General features: G+C 42.7%; 1 protein-coding gene across 3 annotated transcripts; it reads right to left on the bottom strand.

Moving 5' to 3' along the window:
• Positions 1-1,349: 1,349 nt before the first annotated feature.
• Positions 1,350-25,852, bottom strand: nap1l1 (nucleosome assembly protein 1-like 1). 3 transcript variants are annotated; one of them, XM_028570296.1, is made up of 15 exons: positions 25,727-25,851; positions 19,428-19,466; positions 18,435-18,523; positions 15,102-15,204; positions 11,940-12,081; positions 10,826-10,918; positions 10,324-10,452; positions 9,946-10,017; positions 9,715-9,854; positions 9,164-9,309; positions 9,012-9,031; positions 8,670-8,792; positions 7,837-7,869; positions 7,627-7,677; positions 1,350-3,152 (listed from the first exon to the last, which is right to left on the bottom strand). In XM_028570296.1, the coding sequence occupies exons 2-15, from the start codon at positions 19,442-19,444 to the stop codon at positions 3,114-3,116; spliced, it is 1,197 nt and encodes a 398-aa protein (XP_028426097.1). In that variant the 5' UTR covers positions 19,445-19,466; positions 25,727-25,851; the 3' UTR covers positions 1,350-3,113. The 3 variants fall into 3 exon arrangements, with proteins under 3 accessions (XP_028426097.1, XP_028426098.1, XP_028426099.1); XM_028570297.1 differs by having other exon boundaries at positions 10,838-10,918; XM_028570298.1 differs by lacking the exon at positions 1,350-3,152 and adding an exon at positions 5,566-5,586 and having other exon boundaries at positions 25,727-25,852.
• Positions 25,853-26,246: the final 394 nt, after the last annotated feature.

Genomic DNA, 26,246 nt, shown 5'->3' with positions numbered 1-26,246 from the left:
TACATATTTTTAAAAAGAATTGTGTACACAAAGCTATACAATCAAAAAAGTAACACTTTACAGGAATGCTCTTCATTACAATAATAATAATAATAATAATAATTTAGACTTTATCAGAGAGCCATTTGTGTTTAAAGCAGCAGTCCGTGGAGAGTACATGTACATAGTACAATGTTCGAGGTACCTGTACTTCACATGAGTTTTTTTTCCATTTTATGCTACCTACTACACTAGATTGGTGGGTCCCAAGAAGGGTCCCTGAAAATCAATCTGAGGGGCCCAAAATGATCAAAGGCGTAAGAAAGGAAACAACAATCTCATTTCTAGGGGTCACCTGCCATAAAGGTTGGAAACCAATGCTGTAGAGGGAAATGTGGTGCAGCGGCTGCGTGTGGCAGAGCGGCGGTTCACCAATCAGAAGGCCTGTGTACTGGCCCCTGCAGTCTACATGTCCAAGCGTCCTTGAGCAAGGTTCTAAAGCCAGCAGCTGGCACCTTGCATTGTAGACTGAGCGTGAATGCTGGCTTATACTGTAAAAGCACTTTGAGTGATCTTTAAGACTAGAAAAGTGCCATTTAAATGCAGTCAAATAGTCATAATACAATATGCTATGTACCGTTATAGATTAAACAACCCAACATTACATAAATGATCTCAACCAGCTACAATATGCTGCTTAAGCGTTGTAATCACTTAATATAGGCCTACTGCATAGAACACTAAAGGGCCAATTCAACACCTCATTTTGATACTTTAAAGTATGATGTAAATATTACTTATGGTCAAATTATGAATGCACGTCTGTTACACGTAATCTACATGTTAACCTGAGTCAGAATACTTCCAGTGTTGGGTTTAATTTGGGCCCTGTCCTGCATCTATGAACAGCAGAGTTTGTACTATAAACCATTTCAGACCTTCCACATGTAAAGTCTTTGGTAAGATAACCATTACCATCTGCAATGTAACCGCTTTAAAGCCATTCTATTTTAAATGTTTGTCACGGTTACAGCCCTCTCTAGGATGGAGTCCATCCGATGGCCCTATGTGTGGCATTTGATGTGGTCACTCATCTCATTACAAACCATATTCCCCATGGAGGTCAGTAACTGGCAAATGCAATTTCACAGCAATGGCGCCCTCTTCTGGCATGTGGTTCCAACTACCGCTCCCATGATCAGCAGCTTGTACTGGCAACATTTTTAATTTGCATAAATATTTTGGAAGAACAGATTTTTTCAAGTGTAAAATTATCTAGGTTTGCGTCAGTGGTTGCTTTCGTCACTTCTTAAAAAACATTTCCCACATGAATGCAGACCTTATAATCAAAACAAAATTAGTCAACCATAGACATGTTTAACCAATTTATTCATGAACATACACGTACAGTTATCGAGTACATTAGTATTTTTGTAGCATAGCATTTTGCCTTGACAACAGCTGCTCAGAGGAAACCTACAGAAACTCATGTCCTTTTCCAATAAACATGATCTGAATACTCCCTGCAGAATGAGTAGTACCCTGGCTCTCCACAGTGGACACGATGCTGCCCAACACAACCAACGCTGGAAACTTAAAAAGGCATAAAGAATGGAGTGGGAGGGAGGCAGGCTACGGTTTGTATTGCTCTGACATGCTTTCCTGTGGCCTTCTGGGTAAAAAAGGAACGAGTTTGGGGTAGGGAGGGTGGTGGGTCATTGGCCAACACAATGGCCTTATCACGCTTCCCTCGTCTTTCACAGTGATAAAAGGTAACCTCAGGGGCTGGGCTGTGGTCCGTGTGAGTCAACTGACCAGTCAAAAATGGGCGACGCAAGAGGTAAATGTCATAAACCGATGAGGGAAGAGGGGCTGTTGGAGAACCTGACATTTTCAGACTAGAAAACCTGGTTTGGACTTTCCTTTTCATCCCCTGTGCTACATCTGCCCAACCCTATTCCTGCAAAGCCTCTCTGAACAGGCCAAGTGTGCCCCCCACTCGGTAAGATAGGCAATGCACTCAAAAACCAGAAGTTGAACTCTCCTCAGAGCGGGGTTACAGCACCGCCCCTGGCCCCCCCCGCGACTGTTTAAACACGGGGCGTAACACAAAGTGCTGCTTACAAGGAGTACTCAGACAGCTAACTAATGATAGGACGCCACCGGTACACCACACACTAGTACAAAGTGCTATAGAAAAGATGAGCCTGAAGCACTGGGTTATTGGGGTTGGGGGGGCTCCAAACGGTCTCATCCTCATCTTAGGAATTCTCTGGAATGTTAAAGAGACTCAACCAGGCTGTACCGAGCCCGGGGAGCGACCCATTTTGTGACAAAGTAGTCGAAACAAACTTAAATTTTGGTTCAATTTAGAGGAGTGCGTCCAGTGAAAGAGAAGTATACTCCCTTTGAAGAGAGGTTCACCGACGGTGCCAGCCAGTCTGCTTACTGGAATGTATCGAGAGTGGAAAGTAGTTGAGCACAAGTGGCGCAGGAAGTGGCCAAAAACACCAACTCCTTATCCCACGCTCAGCAAGATTAGATATAAACTGGAATAGACACCCGGCTGCAGGCCACCCATCTGGCCTCCGTCACTAGAGCTGGAACTGCTACAGTACTAAAGGCCCCGCTAAGAATAAAAAGATATTCACCTGGAACAACCACAACTGACCAACCTGGAGCTCGGGTAGGGGGAAGAGGAAGGGAAAAAGGAGGGGGGGACGGGGACAGGGTAGAAATTGACGTCGCGCTGCAGTCTAAACAACAGCTGTTGTCTAAGAGCAAATACAACAAAAGACTTCACAAGAACCCAAACTAGTTTTAGCAGTGAAGAAACAGTTCATGCTTTTTGAGGGAGATATTTTTTTTCCCTGTATGCTATCTATTGTACAGAGGAGGAAGAAGGATTAACAGGTCTAGTAAAATACTATGTATATTGAGCCACAGCTCCCAGTATATTACCATGAGTTTTGTAACAAAAATCTTGAAGCTTTTTTTTTCTTCTTCAAATTCTCTACCAAGAAAAATACAAAACATTATAAGGCGGTAAGTAACTATTTTTTTTTTTTTTTGTCTTCTTTTAATTTGAGAAGCCGTTACAGTGCAGTTGATCCTCAAGGCAGCCAGGCCAGGCTTCACTGCTGCTTGCACTCAGCTGGGGGGGCTGCATCCTTCTGTAACAAATCACAGGAGGGGGCTGTTGTTAAGATAAACACACACACACACACACACACACACACACACACACACACACACACACACACACACACACACACACACACACACACACACACACACACACACACACACACACACACACACACACACACACACACACACACACACACACACACACACACACACACACACACACACACTTTCAAGACTTAAAAATACTAAAGCTAATTGACGGTATTTGGTATAAACACGCTGGAGGAATAGTTTGATATTTTGGGAAATGCAGAGTGTTCAGATTGATACCACTCTAGCGGTTGAATATATGGCGCTGGAGTCTGTTAGTTTAGTACAAAGACCGGTAACCGCTAAGCTAGCTGTGTCCAAGGGTAACAAAACCAGTTTACCAGCACCTCTCAAGCTCTTACCAGTTAACAGTTTGTTTTACATGTACAAAACCCACCAGTAAAACCATTTCATTGGTTCCCCATTTCCAGTCTTTGTGCTTAGCAAAGTCCTTGCTCCAGCTTCGTATTTAGTGTACAGACATGAAAGTGGTATTGATCTTATCCAGCTCTCAGCAAGAAAAGTGTATTTCCCAAAAAGCCAAACCAGTCCTTTAGCCGGTCAAATCAATGTTTCCAGGCTGAAGCTAATGGCCGTGTATCCACTGCACGGTACAGCTCGGCTTGCTCTTTTTTGGTTTTCCGACGTGCATGGTACCTTTTTTGGAACAACCTCAGACGGGTTTTCCAAGCGAGCTGAGCCAATGCTAGAAGGTGGAGTTAAAACACCGCAGACCACCGATTGGTCAGGGAGAATCGTCACTAGAGCAACATTTGACATCCCGCACAAACCAGCCATTTTAAATGGCCAAGCTATCATCAATAGCGACTGCGATTTAATATTCACTGGCCCCGGATTTAAAAACAATGGCATCCTCGCACTACGCCTTACAATTGGCAAAGTGCAGACGTTCCTGTTTGGTTGCCGAGATTCAGCGAGTGTCGCATTCAAGATGGTCAGCGATCAGCTGAGAATGCCGCGGGTACTATCTGCAGTGGAGAACAGGACCTGGTACCAATGGTACTCTCCAGTTAATTATTTACACGTTTTGGTATTTCTTTCAGTTTTTAAATACAAAACATAGTAAATTGGTTTAATGAACAGATTTTTTGTTCCCTTTGTTTAGTTTGTACTTGGTAAGGAGATACTGCATGTTTGAAAAAGAGCTTTAAAAAAAACAGTCATCTGCCAAAACTGCTTATTTTGATGTGGCTGCTAGAGGATAATGAATGTTAACACTTCAACAGAACCTCAGGCTATCAGGCTCAAATCAATTAGCTGCCAAAAACAAATGAAACACTCGAGTAAATAGGGATGAAAAGTGCACAGACAGATAATTAGGAGCCCATCATACGGGGGGGGGGGCGTCCTTCCAGCAGACATCAGACACTTGTGAAGGTGATGGCGTGCTGCAGCTGCTCAGCATGGACTGATGCCTCACTGACTCAACAGTGGAAGGTCATTTTAGCTATTGAGCAATACACTTGGCCGTGGCCAAAATCGGGTGACAGTTGGGTACAAAATAAATGCCGTTCTGTGCAAAACTAAATTTAACACACAAGGTTTTGTTTTCACGAAAATGCCCAAAGCAAAAAGCTCTGCTTCTAATGCAGACTGATGTGGCGCTAGTTCACTTTTTTTCCTGTTTTTCCAGTTGCTAATAAAGACCGATAACAGGCCATTATTGCCAACAATGACACAACCCTCAGATATAAAAACTCTTTGTGGGCATTTCTTGTATTTTGGTCATCTGCCAATTATTGGTAAAGCCTTATTTCAAACATACAGCCCTCCGAGGCCATCATCCCCAGCACTGAAAGCAAATCTATAGAGAAAAGAGAGCTGAACTAATGGGAACAGTAAAAAGGAGAATAAAAACCACAGACTGATGGACCAATGATGTTTAAAATGGGTATTATAAAAACAAACAAAAGCACAGTTATGGCAGACAAATCTACATCCTGACAAAAATTTCAAAACTAGCCTGCGTTTGAGGACAGACAAGTTCCAACATGGAGAAAAATTAAAAAAGGACACGAGGCTGGACTAGCTGCAACATACAGAAATAATACAGGCGCAAATGCAGAACTCACTATGGGTTAAACTTTAAAAAAAAACAACAACAAACCGGTGGGTTAGTAACTCGGGAGGGTGCAGCACGGCGGCAGAGGAGGAGGAGGAGGAGGAGGGTGCTCATGTGTGGGGTGGGGGGTGCAAAGAGATGGATGTAGGACGGAATAAGCAGGAGTAAGAGAGAAGCACAAAGCAAAAAACGGAGAGGGGGCGGGGGTGTGATGGTAGTAAGCTGACAAGTCACAAGCTGTACCTACCAGGATAGGGTTATTTTTCTACTGTCACCACTTAAACCTAGTGAGGAAAAATTTAAAGAGTAGCTGACAAAAGATGCCAAAGTGACTGGAGATGAAGCAACATTAATGAATAGGAGAAAAAAATAAAAATAAAAAGCAAAACTAGCAGAATACAGAGTGTCAGACGTTTGTTTAGCAAAGAAGCAGAGGTCATGCTTGTTTACATCCGTGTTTAACTTACAAGCTGCTCCAGTCTAGGTAATAGAAATAAACTCCTCAGACCAAACCAATCAAGGACCAGCTAACTAAAGCCCTGTAGCAGTATGTGCACTGTGGAGATCAGACTACAAGAAACTATGCTTTTAACACATTATGTATCAAGTAGGGGTGCGACGAGACACTCAGCTCACGAGACTTATACACTATTTTAAAGAAAACTTAATGATGAAATAGTCTTTTATTCAATCGAAAGTCACAAAATGAAAAAACGATCACTGTGAAAAAGTTTCGCCACAAACTCAAATGGCTTCTCTCCTATATTACTAACCCCTCCAGACCTAATGGTGGCGTCACTCTCTCCTCCCAAACCTGTCCCTACGAACTATTAATCGAAAAATTATTCATGCACTGTAATTTTCATTCTTGGATCTTATTCTTTTTTTTTAGCCTGTTTTATTTTTCATGACAGTTTTCATTAAACTGCCTTGTTGCTGAAAAGGTGCTGTAATTGCCCTACAACCTCAGCCTGTCAGTCGGTCACCAGGGCGTATGTGAGATTTTGTCTTGTGCCTGTCAGTCAGTCACCAGGGCAATGGAGAACGCCCGTCCCTCTCAGAAGTTAAACAAACAGCAAGGCAATCATATAATATCGCAGCAAACTGCGTCAACTTTTGAGCAGTGCAACCACACTGGCGTCCGCTTTCCCAGCATTGGCGTGTCTCACTGAGACTGACAAACTGCAGAGGCGACGTTGCCATCGCTCTGTCTGCAGCTCTGTGTGGGCTGAGCCCCGCTCGGGGAAAGACGCAGAGAGGACAGAGAAGCTCCGGGGCTCCGACGTTGGCCCCGATTGATTTATGAATTGATCCTCTGTAGTACAGACGTCATTCTGAAACTTTTAACCTCGACGAGAAATATCGTAACGATTTAATCTCACAAGATCTCGTCACACCTCTACTATCAAAAGATTTTTATTCCGCTTATTGTTGCTTGGAATATTTTTGGAGCATGCATAGCTTTTCTTCGGTCCATGGTTTATTCACACAGTTGTTTCAGCTCTATTACCTCCATCAGGAAGGCAGAAAATATGAGCGAATAAACAGCCTACAGGAGAACACCCCTTATTCATTTGTCTCAGTGAAGTTACAGTAAACCTCTGCAGGTTTGTATTTAACTGTGTGCGTTTACTTAAACTAAGTGCTCGTGTATTATATAGTTATCGTGTCAAAGTTCCCTTAACAAATAATGCATTTGAATAAGGCCAAAATATTAATATTCTGATTAAAACGCATATTCTATGTGGGTGACATTTCACTGGAGTCATCCTTCTCTTTAAAGGCATACTGGATCTGTGTTGCATAAGGTTATGGTTCAGGTTTTAGTAACATGCAACAGTCAGACTTAACTGACTGGTGAAAAGTCATTCCGTTAACATATAGGTTCTGGATCTGGTTAAGACAATGTTGAAGAGGAAAATATCTACTGGAGACTTGGTTTTTTGGTCTGGAAGCCAAATCAAGAGCACGACAACAAAATAAAAGCTGAAGCAAACCAAAAGCTGGAGTAAAAAATGAGATGCATTTGACAGTATGTATTCTGTATGTTTTTTGGAGTCAATTTAGGGACAGCCGTTCTCTACTTGCAGCTCAGGAACCCCCCTCCCTGTGGCCGCTGGATGGTGTAATGCAAAAAACTGTTCTCATGGCAACATTAAAAGTTCACTCATGCAGCAGCTATCGATGGCCTACAGCAAGAGCTGCTTTACTTTTTGGAAAGAGCATCCTGAGCCAACAAAGTTGAGAACAGCGGAGTAAGGTTTTTCTCAGGACACCAGAGAGAGTGTGTGTGTGTGTGTGTGTGTGTGTGTGTGTGATCTCACCTTGGGATCATATTCAGGGTCGTTCTCCTCATCAGCCTCCTCTTCTCCTTCCTGAACACACACAGCACAGAACCTCAGACTACTGCACTTCCTCAACTCAACCACGGTTAACACTACATGTCTGTCCCAACACTAAAACCACACATCTCTTGCATGGTGTGGAAGTCATTTTTTTTATTTTTCATCAACTGTAGCCCTAAATAGTCTTACCTCATCGTCCGCCTCCTCTCCCTCTTCATCGTACTGTAAAACACAAAACATGAGGATTAGCTAAAAACATTTGAGAAGAGGCAAGCTTAAGGCCGTTTTATGCATCTGTGTCGAATCGACGGCATACCCCTGCAGACCCCTCTGCGTCTACGCTGGACCCTACGCCGTCGCTCGGCCGTGGCTTGGTAGAGTTGCATCCCCGCCCCCCCGCCCCATTTCCTGGTTCTCCTTTTCCATAAACATGAAGTCAAGGAGAGGGTTAACTTTCCCTGCTACAGGTTTCCCACCGTGGTCCCTCACTTTGTTTCTCTCACAAAGACTCTAGAGTCGCTACTCGCTCCGAGGCTAATCGCTGTCACTCTCTCACTTCTCGCTCGCTCTATCACCCACTCCCCACCGGCTCGACACACACCAGCGCACAAGTATAATCAGGCCACTTACGTAGGCTACAGTGAAAGCTCTGCGTGGAGCCTCCGCAGAACCATAAAACGGCCTTTAGCCTGGCGTCCCCCCAAAAAAATACAGCCACATATTTGAATTAAAGAATACCAAACGGCCAACAAATACCCATTAGAACAGTGATGATGATCTTAATCACTATAAAGCCAACAATTAATGTGACAAGTGAAGTCTCTCCCAAACATCCATCAGAACATTCCTTACAGCTTGTAAGAGCTGAAAAAGAGAGCAGAGCATCTGTTCCCTTGGCAAAGCCAAAATGTTTCAGTAGTCAAGCACAGCATAGTGAGACTTCTGATGGCGTGTGTTCATTCCATTATTTATTTTTACAACAAGTTCAGATGTTAAACTTGAGATTAGATGCCAACACTCACATCGTCGTCGTCGTCCTCTATGGCCTCTCCTGTGAAGTAGAGCACAGCCCGAGGTACGATACGCTCACGGATGAAGTGGCCGATTTCAAAGTCTGCAGCCAGGACCGCCTCAGAGTCCTCATCCTGAAGACAGACAGGCCAGCCACAGTTTAGCCATGCATTCAACAGTACTATTTAAGGTGTTTCTTAGGTTACAACAGGAGGTTTCAAATTTCTGAAGTTTTTTTTTTTAATATGTACTATACTTTGGAAAACTAGATTAGAGGTTTCTTGCTTAAAGCTGTTGAATGCATAACTAGATTATAAGGAATTTGAAAGTGTAGAGGAAGTACTCTGACTTACCAACTCGCCATTTTCTGGAACTGTAAACAAGTGGAGATGGTCAAAGTTAGTTAAACCACGCAGGCACAAAGATCTAAATGATCACTTTGTTAAAAGGTTACATCAGCCGGCCATGGATTGCTGAAGCCTGGCATCGGCCAAATATTTCTCACCCTCTGGTGGGGTGAAGAAGTTGAAGAAGGAGTCGTTGGGGACCGTTTTGGTGACAGTCCTCACTGTGCCGCGGCCCTTGTGCTTTTGTTTCTTCTTGATTGTTTTCAACGTGACGTTCTTGCCCTTTGTCCACTCAATCGTGCAACTGTGGGGAAAGACGAGGCGGCGGCAGCAGCAGGAGAACGCAAGGTCAGTATCCAACATTACAAATGTCAAATCTTAATGACAGCCTGGGCTTGTTTTCGGGAATCTAACTAATGTCCACTTAGAAATTATCCAGAGAGAAAAGAGGTAGAGAGATACAGAGACAACTTGTTACAGTGGTCCAGATCATGTTGCTTGCCGTGGGGGTGTTTTTATTAAATGAGGCTGACCTTATAAAACTGTATGAAATCAAATAATGCTCCTGAAAACCCTAGTTTTTTTTTATAGAAAAAAAAAGACCACTGCAATGCCAATTAGTAAGAACATGAGAAATATCACTGACTAACAACTGGAATAAAGGAAAGCACTCCATTGTCTTACCAGGAAAAGACCACACAATACTCACCCTGTGCAGCACATGATCTCTGGTCCGTCGAAGGAGAAGGGGTCGCTCTCGTCGGGCTCTGACCTCATCTTGTAGGTTTTCGTCAACATTGTGTTTGTGAAGAAGTCGTTGGGCTCGAAGTGGAACTCTAACGTGAAGCTCTGGGGAAGACCAAATGAGATCACGATTACAGACGGTTCAAAAGGTAAGCTGACTGGTTCCGGCCATTCAACGCGAGTGGCGCTTACTCACCATGGGCTCTCCTGGATCCGAAAACTTTACTTTGATATCTTGTAAATGTTTAAGGATGGGTTCATCGTGTTCCTGAGGAGAGAAAGCACCACAGCATTCAGAAGAGCAGCCAGCATGTGTTTCTGTTTCTTTTACTTATGGCCGGTCACCTGCCCACCCACCCCCACCCACTGTAAATTCTGCTTTTTATTCAGTTTAACTGTGAGCATGAATTAAATAAACTCAAACTCATATGTAGTCATAATGCACAATGCAAACCAATGTTCTACACAACTTGGCCAGCAGGTGGAAGCAAACCCTGATTTTTCTGTGCTGGAGGTAAATAGTGTCTGTGACCCATTTTCACTGGCACCCCAGCAGCTGTGAGGATGAACCTACCTGCAGCATGTCACTGAGCAGGTCCACGTTTTTGAAAACCGTTAACCAGAACTCCGGGATTCCTTTGGGGTCTTCCTTCTCCTCGTCCTTCTTCTCTTCCTCTAACTTGGCCTTCTCCTTCATCTCATCCTAGTTGAGGGAGACATTTTCTCTTCAAAATAACGCTTGCTCAACCAATTCTTTTCACATCTCATGCCTAATAAAACAAAAAAAGCTTTCCACCACCTTACACCCACAAAGACAGCACTCCGCATTGGGGATTAGATGAAGAAAATACAGCAAGGAAACCAGCTCCATTTAATGTTACAAAAGATTAAAAACCGTTGCAATAGATCACTACAGTGATTTCATCAACTGTACGGCTGCCTCGCAATACAGACATCTGAAATCAGTGATTGATTTAATCCCATGTTCTGAACAGGACTATAAGCTACATGCATGAAGAGAAAAGGCTAGGTGTTCAGTCAGACAGGAAGCATGCAGGTGTATACGTCACCTGTACCTGCTTACTTACGGTCAGCTCTTCCTCCTCATCTGCCTTCCATTCACATTCCTCATCTGTGGGCTCATAAGCTGCTTTCACTATGTCACTTCTCTGTAAAAGAACAGGAGAAAACCATTTAAGTTAAAGTTTGTACCAGTAGCACCCAAGTAATGTACATTTCCATATGAGTTATATCACGTTAACCTATTCTTCTGGAAAAGAAAAACAAAAAAAAGTAAGTAGAAAACAAGGTCAGCTGTTAAACCAAGGGAGTGGTTTCTGTAACGAGTAAGAACATAGGCTATTCTTGGGAAAGTCCACATCCTCGATTGGTTTACATGAAAATGAATAAGCCTGCATTAGTGACGTGACAAACATGAGTCTATAAGTAGTCCACACAGGTACGTCCACGCTTAACAAATCCAGCAGGATTCAAGTGAGCAGGGTCAAACTTGATCAGAAGTCTAGGGTTACAAAAGGGTCGGAAGATTTCCGGAAAAATTCCAAGGGAAGTTAAGCTCTGGAATTTTGCACAATTTCAATATATAAAGGCGTACCTTTTTTAAAGAGTGAACTTATCTGTTGACACATTCAGCTAGTTTTTGCTGGCTAGTTAACATGTGGGATGCAGTTCGATAGAGCATGCCAATTTAGGGGATAACGAACATAGTCCGTTTTAAAGGCCACAGAAATCCTCAATTCAACTTCAGTTGAAACGATAATTTGGGGTTTTGTAATGTTGGTTAGACAAAACGAACAATGTGAAGACGTCACATTGGTTTGTAAGTTCAACATTCCCACTATTTAAAAGACAAGCATAAGCGATAAGAAGTTGGGAGTGGGGGTGTTTTGACTGGCTGCACAGCAGCACAGATCAGCATTTACATGGCAGCCCACTCAAGGTAACAGATGCTGAGGGAGAATGCATCACCCATGTTCTATATTTGACAATTCATATATCAACCGTCTCGTTTTCTTTTCCGGTTACTTCACCAATTACACAAAAAAATTATTTCAGCCTCACAAAACACGAAACCTCTTCTATAAACACAGAAGGTGCACAACCATATAGCTGTAGAAATACAATGAGAGTACTGAAAGTCAGAATAAAGAAAGTGTATAAATTACGTACTTTGTCGAACAGGGGCTGGTAGAGGGCTGCATACTTTCTCTCCAGTTCATGTACTTCTTCGTAGAACTTTGCCTCAATGTGGGCACATTTGACCTGCAGGTTCTTGAGGGCGTTTACACGTCTCTTTACAATCTTGGGTAAACTGTGGGATGACAGGCATTAAGAGATGTGAGTACAAGCCTGACAAAGATCTGTTTATTTCACTCCGCCCTTTCACTGCAAATAGCTACAATTAATACTATTAGGTCTGGCCAATTATAAAAAATAAAAAACAAAAAAAGTACACTACTGGGACCAATCTATAATTCTAACCGTTACGTTTGGTTGAGTTTGTGCAGTCTTTTCTCCAATCTAAAAACCTAAGGACATTATTTTAGATCATGCATTTCCTGTACTTTCAGGCTCCTAAATAAAAAAAAATAAAAAAACCGCAGGACAAAATGTGCTTAACGAGGAGCAATTGGTACCGGCAAGGACACTCCGAAGTTAATCTGCTGAGAGCTTTAGAGCAGAGCAACACACTGCAGAGCAGCTCTCTCCCCAGAGGATCTCCAATAAATCAAGGTGGATCGGGTACACACTGTAAACAAACCCAAACTATGCCAAGAACAGCTTTTATTGAGATTTGCTTCATTAAACAGCAGAGTAAAGAAGATATACTGGTTTATGCCTGAGGAATTCATGGTCTGGTTCCTTATGTGGATGATGCAGTGGGTTCAAAATTATAAAATGTACACATGTACATAATACCTGTATACATCCAACGGTATGTGTGTGTGAGGACAATTAATTTCAAAACTGTACCTGGGAAAAAAGGGCCTTTAAATAGTTTGTTCCACAAGCGGTGTGAAGAATTCAAGAATTGAGTGTTGAATAAGTCCATTGACTAACTGTACCTTCAGTGTTTTCTTTGTAATTTGTTATTGCATACCTTTGCATTTAATTATCTAGTTTAGGGGCTTCTTATACTTTAATCCCAATCTTTTCTTTCAGTTGCCATTTCTCTTATCTTGCTTGTGCTTGAATATGCAAATGTCTCCATCATCAATACTACACAGGGCACCTTGTCAAAATAAAGTTAAGAACTCATTTGACCTTTTTTGTGATCAAATTTTTATTTATTTTAAAAGAGAGAGCTCATTTGACTCTTCTGTGTGAATACAGGTGGAATTCATTAAGATGATCTGTAGAGGTCATTAGTAGTGATGGCAGGCTAGCATCCAGTTCTAAAATTGAATAGCACACAGTGCTTAAAAAAAAAAAAAAAAAAAAAAAAACCTTCAACAACTGTTCATTTTGCATTTTTGTTGTTAAATTAAATCTATTTTTTGTCTGAGGCCTCAGACAGCCTTGGTGGGAAGCTGGTTGAAGCCTTGAACATCAACAGATTCTTGAGCAGTACTTTAGAGAGGACCGTGGTCTCCAGGCTTTGAGAGCAGGAGTGAGTCTGCACAGAGTTAAGTTTCTCTGCGGTACGGGAAATTAAATTGACTGCACTATCCTGGCAAGGGGATGTAGGTTAGGTCCCGAGTTCTGGGATGCTGTAACTGGTGAGTTTGTTGGTGGCTGCCAAATACTTGACAAGTTGATCAAAGAGCTGCCTGCTGATGGTTTTGCTGAGAAAAGGAGCAGTGGGCGGCACAGCCCTGCAGCAACGACACACGACTACATTCACTATAGCATCTCAGAGACCACCATCACCGACTCTACCTCTGCACCAGCTCGATGACTAACATGTAAAAAATAACCTATGAACAATCACTTCATCTATTAGGACATACGATATCTAGAAAAAGTGCATCTGCCCTCTTGGACTTCATCATGTTAAGTATTAAAAACTTTAAATCGCTGTGGGTGTAATTGACTTGACACACACAACCCATGGGCAATCCGTACCTTTGTGTTACAACTGTACTTAAAGTGCCCATATTATGAAAAAAATCACTTTTTCTGGGATTTGGGGTGTTCTTTTGTGTCTCTGGTGCTTCCACACACATACAAACTTTTAAAAAAATCCATCCATGCTGTTTTCAGTGAGATACGGTTTCTAAATGTGTCCTGCCTTCAGTCTCCTGGTGAGCTGTTCAAAAAAGGCTCGGACTGTGACGTCACAGTCCGAAATGAGCTGGCTAACCACAACTGTTAGCTCGTTAGCATGCTAAGTCGTTCTCAATAGCAAAGCACTGCTACAACACACACCAGTTCACCATAATCTACAAATAAACTACTTACATGTGCACCCTTATTTAGAAGTCTCCCAGCTAATCCTGCCTTGTAACTGACCAAAGTTGGAGAAACAGGCTCTTGTTTACTGTCTCTAGAGTTAGCTAGCTGACATGCTCTACATCTGAGCTACTGAGCATGTGCGAGTGCAATCAAAGATAGTACAGAAGAAGAAGAAGAAGATGTAAAGAGGTCTCACTCTGTAGATAAAACAGAAACCAGGTGAAAAGATGATCTGCAGTAGTGAGAGAGAGCTGTGCAGTACAACAAAAAGATGGTGTTTTTTGAAAATTAAACCATGTAAACCTATTCTGGTACAACTTTAAAATACAGTTATGAACCTGAAAATGAGCATAATATGGGCGCTTTAAATGGATCAAAGTATTCATCCACTCAAGCAAGTTTCGTTACGTCTATTTCTCTCTGCAGTTGTTTTTCGCAAAGAACCGGCTAAAGTTAACTGATGTTATAGAGGTCTTTTAAAACCAGCGCTAATGGCAGAGAGAAATAGACTCACTTGCGGTTTGGGGGTTCCAGGTGAAGTCGTGAAAGCCACCGCCGTAGATGTACGGTAAAGCCAGAAGCTGAATGCGGTCAAGCCGTACAGGGAGACGGGGGGCCATTCGCCGTTTTTCCGTGCTGGTCGGTGTTCTTCAGCATTTAGTGACAGTCTAGAACATTTTTTACATTAGGCGTATATACTGCCCCTGTCAGGATTGCATCCCCCGGTACCTACGGTACTGTGGAAAAATGAGTACCGGAACGTTTCCAGAATTGCGGTATCGAGTTGGTACCGAAGTACCGGTTCTCGTGACAACCCTATTACAGACACTGATCTATGCTGCAGCCGTTTCTGCTCTATGGCAACTGTAGAAGGGGACAGGCTGCACAAATGTGTTCTCAGATCAAGTTATCACCAAAAATCAGATTATGTCTCACCTCTCCATGTAGCCTGACGGCGAGCCGTTCAGACCATCCAGCCTCTCCTGCAGCGCAGCCAGGATCTGTGGATTCTGCATCATCTGCACGGTCAGCTGACGAGCTGAGAACACACACAGTCAAAAGTGCTATATGAAGGCAGTTAAACCCATTCAGGGGGCATGAAAGGGTTCTTTACTTCATATGTTAATGACAACTGAACTAGAGTGGAAGGTTCGATTAAATTAATATGCAAATTCATGTCCGGGACAGGATTCACCTGCTGCATGAGAACACAGTTGTTTGTTCTAGTCAGTATTATCACTTCCTACAATATCTGAGTCATCCTGAGATATATTGCACATCTCAGCACTGCGTGTTTACCAGAAGATGCAAGTAAGCTGGAGCAGAGTCCAGGAGCAGTTTCCTGCTCAGAGCAGTCAGTCATCTCTTAACACATTTTAAAATGTTATTTTCCTGCATATTTTGAAGGATGTGCGATTTCTAATAAATAAGGTAAACACTGAAAGGTCTGGTTAATGGCGTGCATATTGCCAGTGCTGCATTGACATTAGAGGAGGCAGTCAGCAATAAAAGGGTGATCTTCCTTTGTGCAAGCAGACATGTGACAGATGGTACAATCCCAGTGTCCGACACATTGCTTACACCTATCAAAGCTCAGTCACATCGCTGCTGGCAGAAGAGAAGATTAAAGAGATTGGAAGTCACTTCTCTGTTGGCACATCCTGGGCATTTTGCTTGTAATGTGTTACCAGCCAGCATAGATCAGCTGTCCAAGTCAAATAAATACACCTATGCTTGTCTGAATTCACACAACACAAGCTGTTGGCGGGATGATCTGATACAAAATGCCTTTTTTGGTGGATACATCAATGGAGGGTCAGCTACCACAAGGCCAATTGCTTTTTTGAAGTAACACCGAGTGCCTCACTCTGCAAGTTTGCGATAACACCCGTCCGAGTAGACGAAACAAAGATGGCAGAGCCACAGCTTAAGACGTCTTTGGAGGGGTGGAGGTATGCCCATTACTTCAAATTAGTTGCACGAAAAGGACAAAAACTTGACTGTAAAGTGTAAATTGTGCCCAGGACACAAACACCTCTCCACCAATCATCCAATCAAAGAGAGTTGCTAAAGTCCCCCAGACCACGAGACGCGGATGAAAAGAGCAGGTTGCCGACACCAGCCAAGACTTGATTTTCAACAGCAGGTAAACAAAGCAGAGATAAATAAGCTTGTGGCAGCAGACACAGTGGAGGAAATGTTGCAGTTTCGACGGTGGAAGCGCTGTCTTTCTGAAACCTACTGGGTAAAATGCAGATAATCAAGAGCAGACGACCACCACTTCTTCACAAACATTGTACAGATGTTCACAACTTTGTTGTCAGCTCTGTGGTATTAAAGAGAAGACAATGTCCTCATTGTAATAAGGGTTTGTTGATCTGGGCATACATGAGGTTTAACTTTTCGGATTAACCAAAAGTAATGTAACTAATAATGTAACTAGTTACTTTTAGCAGTGAGTAATGTAGTAAAGGAAGGCATTACTTTTGAGTAACTACCCTAACACTGCTGCTGACCACTATGCACTTTCTGACCATGACCAAACTACATTTTAAAAGAACTCCACCCATAATCTATCTTGACAACACTCACTGCCAACATAAGGTGGCTGCAACATGCAGTAACATCTGAATCCACTGCAACAGAATTCAATAGCAGACTCTCTCCATCCACGAGAAAACGTCAAACTTTTTCCTGGAATATCCCTTTAAGCATGCTCCTGATGCGCTGCTCTACACAAGCCAGTTGCATTTCAACTTTTTGTTCCCTGCCTCACGTCCATTTTCTTTCATCAAGTCCTGAAGATGCATCAATGCTCTGGATGGTCATAGATTTTTGGATATCACCACAGATGCTCAACAACAAAAAAACTATTTAGTGTCTCCACTGTTCCACATGTGCAATGACATCACATTTAAAATTCATTGTAAATCATCACTTGCCTTTATTGCTGATGCGCTTTAGTTCTGACCCTACATTACTATCTTCTAGTTTTGCAAAGTACTAGTCTCGCATTGCCAGACCTTCCCCCACAGCGCTGCGGAGGAGGGTCTGGCTAGTCCACACAGTATTCTGGGATGCGAGAAAAACGCGCTCCGGTTTATTGGCATTTCTTTAAACCAATCACAATAGTCTTGGGCGGTGCTAAGCACTGGACGGAGCCACGGTGCCGCTGCGAAATAGCCTCGGGAAGGAACTTGTTTTGGTGGAACGTGTACATTCAAAAGTTGTTTAAGTCGTGCAACAGAAAACTCAGATTGGACAGATAGTCTAGCTAGCTGTCTCGATTTACCCTGCAGAGATCTGAGCAGCAGTTAACCATAGTCCTGGAGTTTAAAAAGCCAACACAGAGAAAGCCAATGGATATCTGGCCTAAATGAGTGAAATCAGGCAGAATTTCCATCGACAACGGAGCAATCCTGGAAGTAGAACATCGTGGACATAGACTAGCATAGTACAAACACTTACTAGGTTAATATACCACTAAAACCCTGTCAGTGTTGTTGCCAAATTCCACACATGAACCTGTGCATTTACAGGTAGAGCTGAGATTTGTGAGTCCTTCCGAGTTTAATACTCGTGTCTCACAGCAGCCTTGATGTGTGCTATGTGAGGTCTATAGAGTTTGCACTGCCCCTTTTAATGTTTTGCAAGTTGCAATTGTAATATTCATGCAGTTGCAATCTTCCATCAGCTTCCAGACCTCATGTAAAGCTTTCCTGAGAGTGTGGTCTTTGTGACAGATCAGTCGCTGACAGCCAGAATGAGCCTTCTTTCAAGTCTGGCTTTTAAAAATAAAAAGACTATTAATACTTGTTTTAAATAGACAAGGCCAAACAGTCCTCTATATCTATCCACAAGGAGTCTGCAGTATGCCAATATACAAGAAACCGTCATTTATTGAGCATCAAAAGGATGCATAAACAGCACTGAGATCCCAAAATAAAATGGATTAGTGCCTCCCAGCTCTGAACTACAATTCAAAATCATGTCCGGTTTATAACTCTTCAGTTTAGGTAGTAGGCATAGGCACAAAAAGTTCAGACTGTTAGTCTGCTCCTGGAATGACATTTTTACACACCCGATTGATTAAAAACTCAGGCAGAAATCTTGATTTAGAACATATCTTAAATATGCCTTTACCTCTGCACAAATTCCCACAACCTTAGATTTACATTCTAAGACAGACTGTCTATGACTATATGTAGACATTGCTAGCAATTACACCCTTAAAAGTCAGTACTGTAGCATTTATGCAGGGAAACCTACCTTTGCTGTTTTCATCTTCTCCTGTTTCCTCTTCTTCCACTTCCTCCACATCCTCCATATCTGCCGGGTCAATCTCAGCCTGGTCTTTGCTGCTCGGGGAGACAGAAGGGGGAGAAACAAAGAAGGGAAGGTCAGCCAAAACAGAGACCAACACTTTAGACTGTTGGAGTTCACAGAATTAACACCAGCCACCAACTACTCCTGGCACATTTACGGTGAGGATGGCAGCGACTTTGGCCACCCTGCCTGCCGCGTCGACTGGCAACCAAATTTTCAACTCCTTTCGAATTCCAAAAACAAATTGCTTGGTGAAACTGAAAAATTAAGCCGGGAACTTATATTATCCAGATAAACTCACAAATTCACAACTGAAGCTTCAAAGAATAAGCATGAGAATGATTGGTTGAGTACTTGACCCTGAAAAAGCAATAGCTGCAGCCTGACTTGCTTATGCGTTGGTAATTGAGGAAGAGTTCAGTCATATTGCCTGACCAAACAATATACAATTCTCAGCTGTTTAAACCAACAGTAATCAAAACCAAGTTGCGACAAAGCCTTAACATCATGCCCTCTCATCCTCCTGTCAGTCTCCAGCACAGAATGAAAATCAATGGCCAACAGTGGAGAATGAGAGGTAGTGTGTGTGTGTGTGTGTGTGTGTGTGTGTGTGTGTGTGTGTGTGTGTGTGTGTGCGCATCCCTGTGTTGTGGGACAACCGCTGGAGTGTCGTTCCTGATGGAATGACGTTAAGGTCCATCACTCAAATGTTGTGAGGTGTCTTATGTGTGCGTTTAGTGTTTAAAACTGTCACGATGCATTATGGCACATCGAGGGGAGAGCCTTCTGTGCTACCCGTTATAGGTGTGATCATGTTGTGTATCTGACCACGTTCCAAATCAGTGATATCATAGCAAGTGTTTAGACCAAAAGAGAAGACCGGTGGCGGAGAGGCCAAATGTAGCAAAGAGTAGCCCTGATAGAACAAGTACTTACTTGTCGATGTCTGCCATCTTAGCTGAGTCTCAAGTGATGCTAAAGAGAAGAAGAGAACACTGTTAGTTTAGAAATACTGAAGGACACAAACTAATTAATTTTGACTAACATTTGACTGTCAATAGATTTGGGTCAAACAGCATTTCCAAATAACTCATGACGCTTATTTTAAACACATTTTATAAAAAAAAAAAAAAAAAAAAAAAAGAACCTTGATGCCAAGACCCGTCAGGGAGTCTAGGACGGGCCTGCAATACACTTCTCACTTCACGACGAGCTTTCAAACAAATGTCCTGCTTTCGGTGGACAATTAGCATTTTTATTAAACTAACTTTTAATAAGTCAGGCCACTTGCTTATAAAAGAAGAACCTGTTCTTCTGGCTGGGACTCACCTACACCTAACCCCCTCTCAGAGCCTTCTTCCCTTTAGAGAGATGGATTACCATGGCATTCTTTCCAAAAGGAACAGATAGGGGAGACTTGCAGAGGTGATAGGTGCCCAGATAAAACAGTAAGGCAATAAATCATGACCTGGAAGCGACGCTAAGGTGGCTGTAACTCAAAACCAAAGCCTTGTGGTGCTGGTTTATGGACGAGGGAAAAAGCTGCTTTTTAAATTTCACAGTTATATGTGCAATTCATTTGAGGTGGTAGAAATTTTCATTATTAGTGTCGGACCAGAACAAATCCAAAGTTACTGACAAAAATGTGTGTTTGGTTGGCCACAAATAGACAGATCCCATCACTGAAACATCAGGTCGCTACTGATCAACTTCGACCACACCTGCCACTCTTCCTCAGGAGGCACTGAAAACCAGCAAACAACCAGGCCCTCACTCCTTCCAAACCCAGCCCGGCAACAGTGACCAATAGTGCTGGGCGGTATACCGGTTCACTCCGAAAACCGGTGTATATTTTCGTTGTGATATGAATTTTTAATATACCGCCATACCAGTGTATTTTATTACACAACGTTTGGAATGCTAAGCTGCGCAACACTGTTTCAGACGGAACCATTTTTAATGTAACACGCATGGTGCGACTGCGAGGCGTGGTGAGGGTAAACAGGAGTGCTCTGGTGTTACATTACGGTGAAGATGATAGGATAGACATGGAAAGTTCCGAAATCGAAGCTGCAGAACATGACACAGAAAAACTTGTGCCAAAAAGATGGAGCCGTGTCCGTTTTTTTTTGGTTTTAAAAAAGGACAGAAGCTTGCGTTACACGCTCTAGGTAACGAGATATGGCACCGTTTGATTTAATGTTAATTGGTCCTCTGTAGTACCAACGTAATTTGGTTCATATCTAAAAAAAAGTACAGATTTCGGTACCCAAAACTAACAAAGACCTACATTCTCTTACAGGTAGCAGCTGATAAATCAAATAGTCGATAGTTCGATTCAATAATTAATTGTTTAAGTCATTTAAGCTTAATGTAATAAATTGTCTAGAGATGACCGATGGACTGGCCAGTGACCGGAATTGGCCGGTTTTCACGTGCTCTGCCATCACCGGCAACCGGCAGATCAGTCTGACATATGGCGATTTCATGCCGGTCAACACTACAATTAACTGACGACAAAAGTTATACGAGTTACAGTTCTCAAGGATGCACGCTAGGGCTGGGCGATAAAACCATAACGATATGTATCGCGATAGAAACATAATCAATATCAATAGAAAATGCGGTCGATAAAACGTTCGATAACTTGTTTTTCTTCATCAGAAGAAACCAGAGGTTGTGAATCATGTTTGGTTGCATGAACAAAAGCCCTCACTCTCTGGCAACCTAGCAACGTGGGGAGTGACACTCTAACAGCCAATCATGTAACAGTATCATGTTTGGTTGCGCCACATCGCTGTCTCGTGTTCTTCAATAACAGAACCGGCGTGGAGTGGAAAGTGAGTGCCGCAGCGAGCGAGGAAATCGTTGATAAAACAGGAAAAGTCAGTATGGCAGTTTTGGGGATTTTATAAGTCTGACCGTAGTCAGACCAATGTCGTCAGACCAACACTGGTAATACCATAAACTTGTTTTACCACTTTAGCCGCGCTCACACTTTCGAGCACAGCCGTATTCGCCATCAACGTCCAACAACATCTGCAGCTGCAACACGGCACAAGCAGCAGACCGCCATGGAGAGGTACTCTGCATCAGCGCCTTACTAAACACTACAAGCAGCAGAGCACCATGGAGAGGTACTCTGCATCAGTGCCTTACTAAACACTACAAGCAGCAGACCGCCATGGAGAGGTACTCTGCATCAGTGCCTTACTAAACACTACAAGCAGCAGAGCACCATGGAGAGGTACTCTGCATCAGTGCCTTACTAAACACTACAAGCAGCAGAGCACCATGGAGAGGTACTCTGCATCAGTGCCTTACTAAACACTACAAGCAGCAGAGCACCATGGAGAGGTACTCTGCATCAGCGCCTTACTAAACACTACAAAGAAATAACGGCGGGCAGACATGCTGAGCACTGTCCAGAAGCCAGGTTACCAACCTAGCACTAAACCTGCAGAAAATAGTTCCTTCTCAGGTTTCTTATATTTAGCTAACACTTTGCACTATTTTATGACACTTTATTAAGCACTTCTTACTTATTCTTTAATTTTGCACCTTAATGTTAAGAGATAATTGTTAAGTGTTCATTGTGATTTTAGACCTGTTTACATTTGAATTATTTGAGTGTTTTCCATGGTTTTGTAGATATTTCTGCTTTTACAACTGAGGAGATTATAATCAGAGCAGGGTTAAGTTTAAAATAAAAATGTTTAAATTTCATATATTTTTCTCCTGGTCCTTATTTTAAATAGGTAATAAAAAATATCAATAATTATCGATATCGACCGATATGAAAAACTTATATCGTGATACAGTTTTCAACCATATCGCCCAGCCCTAATGCACGCACACACGGACGCGACAGCACGCTCTCTTTTTCCTTTCTCTCAACTTTTCCGCCGTGTGTGGCGGGTACCCGCTCGCGGTGTGAAGCGCTATTCTTGCACATGTAGGGAACCTCGTGAATATAACCTGCAACATGTCAGCTGTTTGGAAATTCTTCAGCGTGTGTGCAGAAGATAACAAGTTTGCAATATGCAACACCTGCAAGGAGAAAGTAGGGCGTGGAGAGACGACCCCAAAAACAATTTTTTTGTTGGATATGAAAAGAAGGAAATGGTTCTAACATTGCACTTTAGATGTGTGTGAATTTCCCACACCAGGAGTCATTTATATGGTTCTATTTTATAGTGATCCATTATCTGTTCAAAAAAATGTCTATGTTCTGTGCAAAATGTTCTATTAAAGAAAAAATAGAAAAGAAATATCTGTGTGTGCTGTAAAGTGGTTAGAAAAGTCGAAATCGGAATCGGCTGGCCTAGCTCAAAGAAAATCGGAATCAGCCTATAAAGTTGTAATCTGTGCATCTCTAAAATTGTCTTTTGCTTTATATTATTGGCACAAATACCTTTGGATGGCCTAACATTTTAAAGACTTGACGATCGGTGGGGACTGGAGTTATAATCATACAACCTGGAGCTCAAACATGTGGCAGGCAAGAACAACGTCCTAGTGAATTCTTTGTCCAGGGGTTGAGGAGAGTTACTTAGAAATGAGAGAACCAGGAATAAGTTAACACACAAGTTAGCTTACAACACAGAAGTGAAGAAGACTAAGGGAGAGTCATTGGAGAAGAGGATGACTTTTTCCCGATAAAGCTGTGTTAATACTACGTCTGTGTCTTAAATGTCTACAAAATGAACTACCGATGGAGTGCCGCCGCTATTTGACTCCACCGAGGACTGGGAAGGTGCAAGAAAGACTGAGTGAAGTGCAGTGGAGCCAGAGGACCATGGTAGGCTATTTCATCCTTACCTTCCATGGATACACTAAAATATGGAAGCCCGTGACGCAACAATACCAAGTTTTCCCCAGAGTTGTGGTTATGCTGTGACATTACTGGGCCTAAATCAGTTTAATATTTGTAATTTTTCATACCTTTACCTTCTTACAAGTGGAAAATATTAATATCACGATACTTATTTCTAACTTATCGCCCAGTTCTAAACCAGAATTTCACATTAACCAAATAAGACTTCCAATAGGGTACCGACCATTGCGAGATTCTAATCCTGGTCTTTCACTGTCACCTTTCTGCTGGCTTGCCATACTGTCAAGTCGTTAATTGCATTTACCTGTCATCCCAGGGGTAAATCAGCCCTTATTAGATGGGGAAACTTTAACTAACAGCAGCACAGCTCTGGGTCCCAAGGCCCAGAACTTAGAATCTCTGGAGTCACACATCAGAAAAAAAGAAAAGAGAGCCAACAATTTAAACCAAAACCGAGAAAATGAGCACGACGGGTATCCTTTGAGGAAAGCCATCATATCAACACCATTTCTCTATACATTAGCTGGCCTTCATTCAGCTAATACAGCAAGATTATTCAACCACAGAGCTGATGTGACAGTTCACTGAGCTCAGAACAACGTCACATGGCAGATCAAAATGTTTCTTCTTCCATAAGTGGATAACTTAAGAAGAGAGCTGTCTGTGTGTTGACTCTGATTTGGGGCTTTAATCATGTCCCATTTCTCAAAATACACTTTTAAAGCTTTCACTTTTTAGTCAACAATTGACCAAACGAACAAAAGGCACAGCATGAAATAATAAAAGCACATATGCCCCATATCACACTACAATATCTAAGGTAAGATGACACCCACCCCCCTAAGGCACCTTGTATATTCCCATTATGCCAAATTATTGATGGGAAAGTACTGTTGAAAGCTTTTAGCAGCAGCATCAGTTTCACATATACTGCTGTTGTGCAAAATATGATGTCAGGGTGTTTAAAGTTGGGGTGAATACTTCTTTTTAATCTACTGGGAGAGCAGGCTCCATCATTTTCAATCAAAGCAGATGATGCATGTAAGGTGCTATGATTGCCGTTATGTCACGTGTTACTGTTCCAAGTTCCTATAATACCTGTACTGTACATGTTATCTCCATGTAACGTTACGTCATTTCAACAATAATCTGAAAAGCTATCTCGTTGAGGACATGAACACTCATGATCTGCCCAGGTGATGACTCATGATATTAGACCTCTGATATAAACATTACAGTTTTAACAAGTCGTGTTCAGTTCGTAATGTAATTGCCAAGCCTGTACAAGTAGACATTTTAAAATCGTATCACCCCTGTCACAAAAGGCCTACAAATACCAAAATAGCAACGAGACAATTCATGTTCTCAGAACTGTGTATGAACAATATTAACTAACTTCGCATGTGTTAACACTGGTCCAGCAGACTGACCAAACCGACCTTTTACTTTCTGGGAGAGCCTTTTCTCCTAATCCTGCCCAGCGACCACGTGTTGCATGCTCAGGTCTAGCAAACCATTAATGACTGACAAAAAGCCCCGTGTGGGTGCCTGCCTGCTCACTCTGAAGTGAAGCCATATTTAAAAAATAAAAAAAACTTATTTGGACCAAGCCAGCCAGCCAACCTGTTGGAACGTTTTCTGACCGACGTCAAACAACAAACGTCCACTCGCTTCCTCCACAAACAAGCCGACCTCTAGGCTACTAACAGGCTAACTTTAGCCGGCCTGCCCGTCTTGTCACTGCACTGCCTCGATGTGTCTGGCTACTTAAGCTAGCTTATGTGCTGCTAGCTTGATGCGCACTACTTGGGCTGAGCAAGTGGGACGAACATCTTCGACAGACACGGTGCCACGGCTAGATGTGGGCCAGTGAGGAAGTGGTGCCAACGCTCCGGTACCATGCTGCAGCTTCCGTTATGTAATAATACCGACTATTCAGTTAAACAAACCGCCGCGCGCTGCATTCTTAAAGTCCAGACACCCATCCACAATTCCCCACCCTGGATAACGTTATCATCCTCCAAAAAAATAAGGTCAAGTCCCAAAATACAAGATACAAAACACGTGTCAACAAATGTCGAAAAACGCCGACAATTACCCGACGTCGTGTCGTTTCTATCAATGCAACGATTGTCATTGCAATCCAGGGTAAACGGACAAACACGTTAATCGTTGTTTTATTGGGTTTTTTTTCAATCGCGTGTAACGTTAACACACATCATGGTGGAGCCAGTCTCAATGGCTGCTACCGCTGTCTGACTTGACTAGCATGAGCAAAGCGGAGCAGTCTTCCTCGGTCCGCTGGTATTTAAAGCAACACAATTGAAATGGAACTACTGAAACGACGTCTAAGCTTGGGGCGTTGGCGCCGAAGCCATTTGCGAGTCCTGTCCCTTACCTTCGCTATCTGGCCGGAGGCTGGACTGGTGAAGCGGCGCTGCGCAGTGTAGAGGTCCCAGGGAAGAAAGAGACTCCGCTCCGATGGCGGTAAAAGGGAGAGAGATCCCGCCGCCTGCGCTCATATACATCCAACGTCATCACGTAAACCAGCAGTCACCGAGGCAACGCTGTTCATGGGAGGGGCGGCGGCGAGGGTGCCCCTATAGGGGGGGGAAACCTTTTATATATGTCAATGGGGGGGAACAGGGTGTAAAGCATCTTCATCATCATCACCACCACCATCTTCTTCTCATCATTTTTATTAAAGACTCCTCTATCTCACCCAATTAAATCTTATCATTATAATCATCTTTCTCTCCCCCCCTTCATCATCATCATCATCACTTTCCTCACCAGTTCATTCTTAACCATCATCATCAACTTGTTCAGCATCATGATCATCTCGCCATCATCGCAATATTCTAATTAGCAACAGCAGCTCCATCATCCTCATCATCCACCTGCTCCTGGCTAGAGCA

Source organism: Perca flavescens, chromosome 23 (genome assembly GCF_004354835.1).
Source record: "Perca flavescens isolate YP-PL-M2 chromosome 23, PFLA_1.0, whole genome shotgun sequence".
NCBI classification, from domain to species: Eukaryota; Metazoa; Chordata; class Actinopteri; order Perciformes; family Percidae; genus Perca; species Perca flavescens.
The sequence above is the reverse complement of the archived record's forward strand: the minus strand, read 5'-3'. Positions and strand labels throughout refer to the sequence as shown.